The sequence below is a fragment of the Notolepis coatsorum genome, assembly GCF_963971535.1.
Source record: "Notolepis coatsorum genome assembly, chromosome: 7".
NCBI lineage: Eukaryota > Metazoa > Chordata > Actinopteri > Aulopiformes > Paralepididae > Notolepis > Notolepis coatsorum.
The window spans coordinates 119,938,536-119,948,351 of NC_140171.1; the positions used below are offsets into that span (position 1 = coordinate 119,938,536).

Below are 9,816 nucleotides of genomic sequence, written 5' to 3' on the forward strand. Positions count from 1 at the left end.
TGTAGGCCTAGAACTACCACATGCCTCCTCCGATACATGTGGAGTCAGCCAGCCGCTTCTTTTCACCTGACAGTGAGGACTCTCACTGGGCGAATGTAACACGTGCGGAGGTTCACGCTATTTCCCCCCGATCCCTTCCCTGCTGAACAGGCGCCCTGACCGACCAGTAGGAACCGCAGTTTACAACGACCAGGACACATACCCCGCCGGCTTCCCACCCGCTAACACTGCCAATTGTGTTAGTAGGGACGACCAAGCCGGAGGTACCGCTGACAGCTGGATTCGATCCCAGAGTCTCTGCGGTGGTAGGCGAGTGCATTCTCCACTACACTACCCAGCCGCGCCAAAGTATTCTGTATTTTTGTATGACAACTAATAAAGAAACTTGAACTTGAACACCAAACGACACACAAATCACAAAACAATTTAAATTCTCAAGGGCACTATCATGCTCACTCTCTCTCTTCAACAGCAGATCTCTAACTCTAGCAGTGGCCAGCAGACCTAAATAGCTTTGCCTGGCCTCCACGGCTGTTCCATATTCCTCTTAACCAGGTAGACTCTGTAGGAAACCACCTCCCAACAGGCTGTGTGGCTGCTCTGACCTGTTAACACAGGCTGTGTGGCTGCTCTGACCTGTTAACACAGGCTGTGTGGCTGCTCTGACCTGTTAACACAGGCTGTGTGGCGCCTGACCTGTTAACACAGGCTGTGTGGCTGCTCTGACCTGTTAACACAGGCTGTGTGGCTGCTCTGACCTGTTAACACAGGCTGTGTGGCTGCTCTGACCTGTTAACACAGGCTGTGTGGCTGCTCTGACCTGTTAACACAGGCTGTGTGGCTGTTCTGACCTGTTAACACAGGCTGTGTGGCTGCTCTGACCTGTTAACACAGGCTGTGTGGCTGCTCTGACCTGTTAACATGGTCACTGTTCTAACCTGTTAACATGGTCACTGTGTGGCTGCTCTGACCTGTTAACATGGTCACTGTTCTAACCTGTTAACATGGTCACTGTGTAGCTGCTCTAACCTGTTAACATGGTCACTGTTCTAACCTCTTAACATGGTCACTGTGTGGCTGCTCTGACCTGTTAACATGGTCACTGTGTGGCTGCTCTGACCTGTTAACATGGTCACTGTCTAGCTGCTCTAACCTGTTAACATGGTCACTGTTCTAACCTGTTAACATGGTCACTGTGTAGCTGCTCTAACCTGTTAACATGGTCACTGTTCTAACCTGTTAACATAGTCACTGTGTGGCTGCCCTAACCTGTTAACATGGTCACTGTGTGGCTGCTCTGACCTGTTAACATGGTCACTGTGTGGCTGCTCTGACCTGTTAACACAGGCTGTGTGGCTGCTCTGACCTGTTAACATGGTCACTGTTCTAACCTGTTAACATAGTCACTGTGTGGCTGCCCTAACCTGTTAACATGGTCACTGTGTGGCTGCTCTGACCTGTTAACATGGTCACTGTGTGGCTGCTCTGACCTGTTAACACAGGCTGTGTGGCTGCTCTGACCTGTTAACACAGGCTGTGTGGCTGCTCTGACCTGTCAACACAGGCTGTGTGGCTGCTCTGACCTGTTAGCAAGACGACTTAAACCCCTAACTGCTCCTGATGACCAGACTGGCACCTTGTATGGTTGCCTCTGCCGTCGGTGTGAGTGAATGGGTGAATGTGAGGCATAAGTTGTAATGAAATGGATGAAAGCACTATATGCAGTCCATTTACCATTTTCCATGACCTCTTCACTGCCTGACTTTGCTGAATGCAGGCCTGCATGGCCTCACAGACCCATGGAATAGCAGGGCTGTAGTCTGGCCCTCCATTATTCATACAGCACCAAAGCCATTGACTTTAAGAGCATTTAATTATTCATCTGCTTCCAGGACATCCTTCTCTGCATCTTCGCCACAGGGTTGTAGGTACGGTAGTGAAATTAAAACTCTGTGCCTCATTTCAGAAACATGGCTTTTTTCTGTTCAAGTGTTAAAAATAACACCAGTCACCACCAGGCAAAATCTGGCAGCTAGTTTGTCGGTTTGTCAGGTGCAGGTAGTAGTCTTTGGCAGGTAGTCAGCCTGTGTTTGATGACGTTTTTCTTTTATTGTGAAACATTCTACCACAACGTTAATTTCCTTTTCGCTGTCGTGTGGTTGGTTGGTCCACCAAAAATTCTCCACTCTAGCAGCCACAGGTTTCGCCCTAGGAGGCTGAAATTTGGCATAGAGGTTGTGTGTGTGTGTCTGTGTGTGTGTGTATGCACACGCGCACGCTCGAGGATAACCAAGAAGGCCAATCCGCCAGCCACAAAAGATGATATGCGAATGCTGAGGGATAAACTTTCAAAGGTAGAGGCCGAAGAAACTATTTGAGATTTGTTGAAGGCTGAGAAGTGGCTAGAAAACGATTTGCCTACCACCGCAGAGACTCTGGGATTGGCGACTGGCGGCTGGCGACTCCACATGTATCGGAGGAGGCATGTGGTAGTTCTACACCCTTCCCAGGCCGAGAGTGGGACAATGCATGCAACGACCAGGAAGGGAATTGGCATAACGAATAAATTGGGATGGGTGAAAAATAAAGAAAAGGCCAAAAATGAAATGGAATAATAAAAAAATAATTGTTTTTAGAAGTGATTTTAAAAGGATGATAACTGACATGTTTTCCCTCTACTCCTCCTTCCTCTCCCCTCTCTCCCTGCCGCAGGAGGAGGTGCGGGGCCTGTCGGAGGGCTGGGCGGGTCTGGAGCAGCAGCTGGCCTCGGCCACCAGCACGGTGGCCATCCTGCAGACGGAGAAGAGCAAGCTGCAGACGGACGTGCAGGAGTCCAAGAAAGAGCAGGACGACCTGCTGATGCTGCTAGCCGACCAGGACCAGAAGATACACGGCCTGAAGAACAAGCTCAAAGACCTGGGAGAAACGGTACTGTGACCCGCCTCTCCTCTCACCTAGAATCCCAATTGACCACTTTGTTTATGATTTGATTCTATGGCATAAAAGGACATATAAAACAAGCATTAAAAAAGATGGCAGCAAGGTAAGGCAAATCACAGTTTTAAAATTGCATAAAAACATATAAACGAGCATAAAAAGATAGCAGCAAAGTAAGGCAAATCGGTTTTTCATATTAGGATCTAACATCCCAATAGGCCTCTCTGTCGCTAGATCGCTCCGAGAGTGTGCACGCGTGTGAGTGGCTCGACTCGCAACTGTGTGTAAATGCAGGGGGAGAGACAGAGGAGAGATCGCTCCGAGACGAGTCGCACCGTATGAGAGCCTCTATCTCTCTTTTTCTCTCTTTTGAGGAAGTGTCAGTGACAGGGAAACTGCTTCCACATTATTCCAACTCGCTCTGTTGTTGAGCGAATTGTTGATTGTGAGTGGTGGAACTAAACCACAGAAGGGGCGGAGGTACGCATATCATTATGCAAATAATTCTGCTTCCGTCACAGGGGAAAAAAATTCAGAAGGGCTTGGTTAAGTGGGGGAGGATCTTGTCTCATCTGAACTGGAGGAATGCGCCAAAATGAGAATTTGCGACATAGACAGTGTTGGTACAACCCCACATTGCTAGAAAACAATGCTAAACACTGGAAAAGGCCATTTATAAGATAGTTCCCCTTTAACACTTTAATCGCCATGGGTTAAATTCATAATTTACCATCCCTCGCCAGCTCTATTTGTCTATGGAGAAGTTCCCCTTCTTTGCAGGGCTATAACTTTTTAAATTGTATTGCTAAATTGCCATTATTATGGCCCATTCAATGTCCTATATGTATTGTTCAGGGTGTAGCAACGTTAAACTTTTTCATTCACATATTCATACTAAAATATGGTCTAAAGTATAAGTATGTTTTTATCGTTTTCTGCAGCTTTCTCCAGAACTTGATTTATAGCTCCAAATGCATTATAATGCATGATGAAATACAGTTTGATAGCGATCTGTGCCAGATAATAAATTTCAACTGGAGGTACTTCTAGAAGTTTCTACGTATCATCTGATGATGACCGGATGGGCGGGGGATCGTTTATAATTCCGTGGGCAGCGTTAGATGATTCATCCAGAGTGGGTCATATGTTCATCAGATCAGTTAGTATAGAAGACGTTAGAAAATAACGTTGAAACTCACCGTGGCTTCCTCGCGCCGCTGGCAGATGAGCGTGGAACAGAATTTTTTCTATTATGGGATGGAGAAATGCCCGATCCATTTCCAGGTTGTATAATAGTATATACGTCCAAATCATGTTGTTTTTTCGAGTTATTTGCACCGATCGATGTTCACTGTGTCAATACGGAGTCTCTCTAACGATAGCGAGTGGCCGGACCACATATGGATGAGCACTACCGGTTCAAAGGTTAATTTCCGGCTGGCGATCTGCCGATCGGCCACCAGATGGCGCTCTTGAACCGCTAGAGAGTTGAGTGGAGCTTTGCACTGTGTCTCAGGGCTCCGGAAAGGAAATATGATTTCGATGACAGATTTTTGAAATATTGACATCAAAGACGAGTTACGGCGTCTTCGGCAGAATGAGCATGGCTCGGAATGACGTGAAAACTCGTTCCCGGCGATCATAGTGTTAATAAAAGGCTATCATAATAGAACAATATAATTGTTTTATTATAAACTAGCCTTTTATTAAAAGAATACAAAAAATGTACTTTTAGAGGAGTGCTTTTGATTAGCTTCTGTTTTTTTTCATTTACAGTTGGAAAATAAGCCCTTTGATCAACTTGCCTTTTTTGCGAAGAAAAAAATGCGCACCGATTTCGATTCCATGGTAGTAATAATAATAATATATTAAATTTGTAGGGCCGCTTTATATTTGTGGAACAAATCTCAAGGCGCTACAGTGTAGAAGAACATAAAAACTAGTAAGAGAGTAAAAAGAACATAAAATAATTAGGGCTAAAACTAGTAAGAGTAAAAAGAACATGAAATGTAAAGGCTCAAACTAGTAAAAGAGTAATGTGAAGGGCTAAAACTAGTAAAAGAACATAAAATAAGAAGGGCTAAAACTAGTAAAGGAGTAAAAGAACATAAAATAAGAAGGGCTAAAACTAGTAAAGGAGTAAAAGAACATAAAATGTGTGGGGCTAAAACTAGATAAAAATCAACAAAAGGCTATTAACACTTTGAGTGCCACGCCGGGTTTTCCTTTTTACCCCCTGAATGCCACCATCGGTGCCAATGTTAACGTTAATATCGCCTAATCTATGTTTTAAATTATGGCTATGTGTCTAATCTGCCCATCGCATTATCAAAGACTATTTTCCAGTCAGTGCTGTCAAGGCAGATTGTTTTTTTATCGCGTCATTTCCGTTTCAGAGCATTTAGAAAAGCACCCGTTTTCAGATAAAAAACAGCCCATTCTGGAGCATTCTATGAAAATCGTCTTTTACTGGAATATTCGTCGGCCTTTTTATGAATCGTTTTCAAATAAACGCTAGATGATCAATATTATACGTGCACGCAAGCACATTCGGGCCGCGCACGGATAATCGCTGCGTTGATTTCCTCTGACTTTTACAGTGAAACCGAAAGAGTCCATTTCACAAAACAGCCTATAACTTCATCAAAATTAGTCTGATTATCCTAACACTGATAACATAGAGTCCTTACCTGACATCAGATGGTATCCAACTGGTATATTCCAATTCCTGATCACCATTCGAAAAAATCGATAAGTGTATAGATCCAACGCGATACAGTAGAACTCCATTATCAGCGGGGCTCAGAGGATCCAGAATGAACTCTGGTAACCCCGGCTGGATCAGTGGACTGGAAAATGTGGAGTACCGGATTTTTTCCCCATCCATTTTCATTGAGTCCATTCCAAAATCCCTTATGTCATCTGGGAGACGACGGGGCGCTTTTTTCCACAATGATCGCCGGCGCCGCTCGGGTATACTCGGGTAGGCTCGGGTGATGCAATATGATTTCAGATCGCTAAAAAAAATAAAAATAAATCCGGGAAATCTCGTGAGTGGCTTTTAACCACCTATAAATAAACCAGAGATATCTCGTGTGCGGCACGCAAAGTGTTAAAAAGATGTGTTTTAAGGCCCTTTTAAAAGCATCTACGGTCTGTGGTGCTCTCAGATGATCAGGGAGAGCATGCCTGGTACCTATGCTAACGCTTTAGCCCCATTGCTTGTTCAATGAAAGCTATAAGTGAACATCATCTCAAAAGTATGATCTGTAGGAACCCCCAACCGCAGCAGCATTGGCACAAGGACCTGCTAGGTGTCCTAACCAGCTAGACCATGCTCTTTGTCTGTCCCTGTTTGCCTTTGTTAGAATGTGACCCTCTCCTCCACAGATTGAAGACGAGGACGACCTTGACGCCAGGTACCATTCGGACGATGAGGAGGACGAAGAAGAAGAGAACGATGACTAGAGAGACATTTGAAGAAAGAGAATGAGAGATGGAATAATATGGCCGTCGAAAGGCAAAGGAAAACAAAAACCGACATTGCTGGATGGGCCGTGTCCTAACACACTAGTCAGAGAAACTGAAGGATAGGATGCCTAGGACTAATACTGAAGTGGTTTCTCTTGCCAGCTACCATGCTATCTTTTCTCCGTAGCCCTTCCATTCCCGTCATGTCATCCATTTTTAAACGTCTGTACATTTTATTCCAAAATGGAGGTGATTCCGAGGATTCCACTTTCAACGGCAACTCAAGAAAAAGGGACCCTTGTCAGTGCATTCATCTCTGGTATTAGTACCATCAGAATGGGGAGGGCACTGGTGCATTTCAAGACCTGTGTTGTACCATAAGAACAGGGGGGGCACTGGTTTCAAGACCTGTATTAACACTGTAGTCTTTTACAAAACTGTTAGTGACCCAGCAACGGCAGTTGAATTTGAACACATAATGTAGCCACTTTCAGAGGGGGACTTAATAAAATGTTGCAAATACCAACTGCAAACTTGACTCCAATCTCCTATGTTTCCATAGTTACTGCACTAGAGATCCCATTAGTCCGGTGTCTCTCATATCGCCCTGCTTCACTTGCCCCCACATGCGGTGTGTGCCTGGTTCCTCTTTTGTGCACCAAGAGTAACCACCCCTATGGTAAAAGATCCATATAAGTTTGTTTGATCTTTTGATATAAGTAATGTCATGAGAAGATATTTCTTTATTGATCCCCTTGGGGAAATTCAGGAAATGTTTTCAAACCTTGTTATCTAAAGACTTTGTTTGAGTGTTCTGTGCATGTATGTCATTCACTCCCCCGAATGATTGACCCATCTCAAGCCCCACCCTCTTTTCTTGATCCTCCAATCGCAACTGTTGCTTTCGAACAGTTGTGATTGGAGGATCAAGAAAAGAGGATGAACGAACAGAGGGCAGGGCTTGAGATAGGTCAATTGGAATCGACTAGAACTATTAAGTATGTTGGCTGTTCAAAAACTTTCCAAACTGACTTCTATGGCTCTCGGTGTCAAGGCCTCAAATTGTCACCTGTGTTTCACTGTCACTCCTGAACCGCCACGCCTTTAGCCCACAACACACGGAACGTGTCCAGATGCATTCTGGGAACTAAAACCTCTTTTCTGACTTTTTGTGCGTCATAGAAACACAGCGCCCTGAATGTGCAAATACCACGTTTTTTCCTCCTCATCCGTTTAGGTTAGTGTCGTACGGTTCCTCAACACTCACAACTGATCCCATTTCACTTCTGACGCCACAATGTCCTGCTCTCTGCAATATGCTGCAATACACTGCGAGAAAAGATGTCAAGACGACAAAAGATATTTTTTCAACATTTTTTTGTCCGGTTCTTGCATTCAGCTTCTGTATAATTTTTGTGTAACTTATGAATATCTGAGCCACATTGAAATGAATAATAAAAAAAAAACTATGAATCTGTATACTTCTAGGAATATTTGTGGATATTTACTGTATGTGAAAATCAGCTTGACTAAATACATAGACTTAGATCTTTCTTATATTTAGGGATATATATATATTTTTATGTATTAAGAATATATTATTGCATTCACATAAATAATAAATAACAGTTAAAATACATGATTATTTTACCAACTGTGCTTGCTGTCTCACCAGGTAGTTTTACCATAAACCTAGAGCTAAGCTGTGTGCAACTACTACACAAATGTATGAGTTAACTGATTTGTTAACCACCTGGGCAGTTGTAGAATATGGATGTACTGTGATCAAAGTGACAAGGGCAGGGCCTTTTATGTAAAACAAGCAAACAAACCGACACTTCAGGAAGTTGTGCTTTTTTCTAAACTCACTTAGTACCATTCATTCAACTTTCAGTGTTCTGATTTTGTTTGGTTATCGGTTCCATGGAGGAGTTAGCGTTTTGAATTTGTGTTTCCACTATTCATCTGGACACTTGACAATGCAATCCTAATGGGAGTTTGTCACTGCATAAAGTTTCAGTTTGATTAACGGTAACGTTTCCTTGTTTATTTTCTCATTTGTTAATAGACCCTTTATCAAACACCGGGGAGAGCCCATACTGTTAAGAACATGAGCACCATGTCAAAGAGGATACTCTCCTCCTACTTTAGAACATGAGCACCATGTCAGAGGATACTCTCCTCCTACTTTAGAACATGAGCACCATGTCAGAGGATACTCTCCTCCTACTTTAGAACATGAGCACCATGTCAGAGGATACTCTCCTCCTACTTTAGAACATGAGCACCATGTCAGAGGATACTCTCCTCCTACTTTAGAACATGAGCACCATGTCAGAGGATACTCTCCTCCTACTTTAGAACATGAGCACCATGTCAAAGAGGATACTCTCCTCCTACTTTAGAACATGAGCACCATGTCAAAGAGGATACTCTCCTCCTACTTTAGAACATGAGCACCATGTCAGAGGATACTCCCCTCCTGCTTTAGAACATGAGCACCATGTCAGAGGATACTCTCCTCCTACTTTAGAACATGAGCACCATGTCAAAGAGGATACTCTCCTCCTACTTTAGAACATGAGCACCATGTCAAAGAGGATACTCTCCTCCTACTTTAGAACATGAGCACCATGTCAAAGAGGATACTCTCCTCCTACTTTAGAACATGAGCACCATGTCAAAGAGGATACTCTCCTCCTGCTTTAGAACATGAGCACCGTGTCAAAGAGGATACTCTCCTCCTACTTTAGAACATGAGCACCATGTCAAAGAGGATACTCTCCTCCTACTTTAGAACATGAGCACCATGTCAGAGGATACTCCCCTCCTGCTTTAGAACATGAGCACCATGTCAGAGGATACTCCCCTCCTACTTTAGAACATGAGCACCATGTCAGAGGATACTCTCCTCCTGCTTTAGAACATGAGCACCATGTCAGAGGATACTCTCCTCCTACTTTAGAACATGAGCACCATGTCAAAGAGGATACTCTCCTCCTACTTTAGAACATGAGCACCATGTCAGAGGATACTCTCCTCCTACTTTAGAACATGAGCACCATGTCAGAGGATACTCTCCTCCTACTTTAGAACATGAGCACCATGTCAAAGAGGATACTCTCCTCCTACTTTAGAACATGAGCACCATGTCAAAGAGGATACTCTCCTCCTACTTTAGAACATGAGCACCATGTCAGAGGATACTCTCCTCCTACTTTAGAACATGAGCACCATGTCAAAGAGGATACTCCCCTCCTGCTTTAGAACATGAGCACCATGTCAAAGAGGATACTCCCCTCCTGCTTTAGAACATGAGCACCATGTCAAAGAGGATACTCTCCTCCTACTTTAGAACATGAGCACCATGTCAAAGAGGATACTCTCCTCCTGCTTTAGAACATGAGC

General features: G+C 43.9%; 1 protein-coding gene across 5 annotated transcripts in view; it reads left to right on the forward strand.

Moving 5' to 3' along the window:
- uso1 (USO1 vesicle transport factor) overlaps positions 1–8,410 on the forward strand; it is an 87,566-nt gene extending 79,156 nt beyond the window's left edge. For all 5 annotated transcript variants that reach the window (XM_084318532.1, XM_084318533.1, XM_084318534.1 and 2 more), the window contains 2 exons: positions 2,713–2,928; positions 6,328–8,410. In XM_084318532.1, the coding sequence (XP_084174658.1) occupies positions 2,713–2,928; positions 6,328–6,405 (294 nt within the window). In that variant the 3' untranslated portion in view covers positions 6,406–8,410. The remainder of the gene's footprint in view (positions 1–2,712; positions 2,929–6,327) is intronic.
- The last annotated feature ends 1,406 nt before the right edge of the window (positions 8,411–9,816 follow it).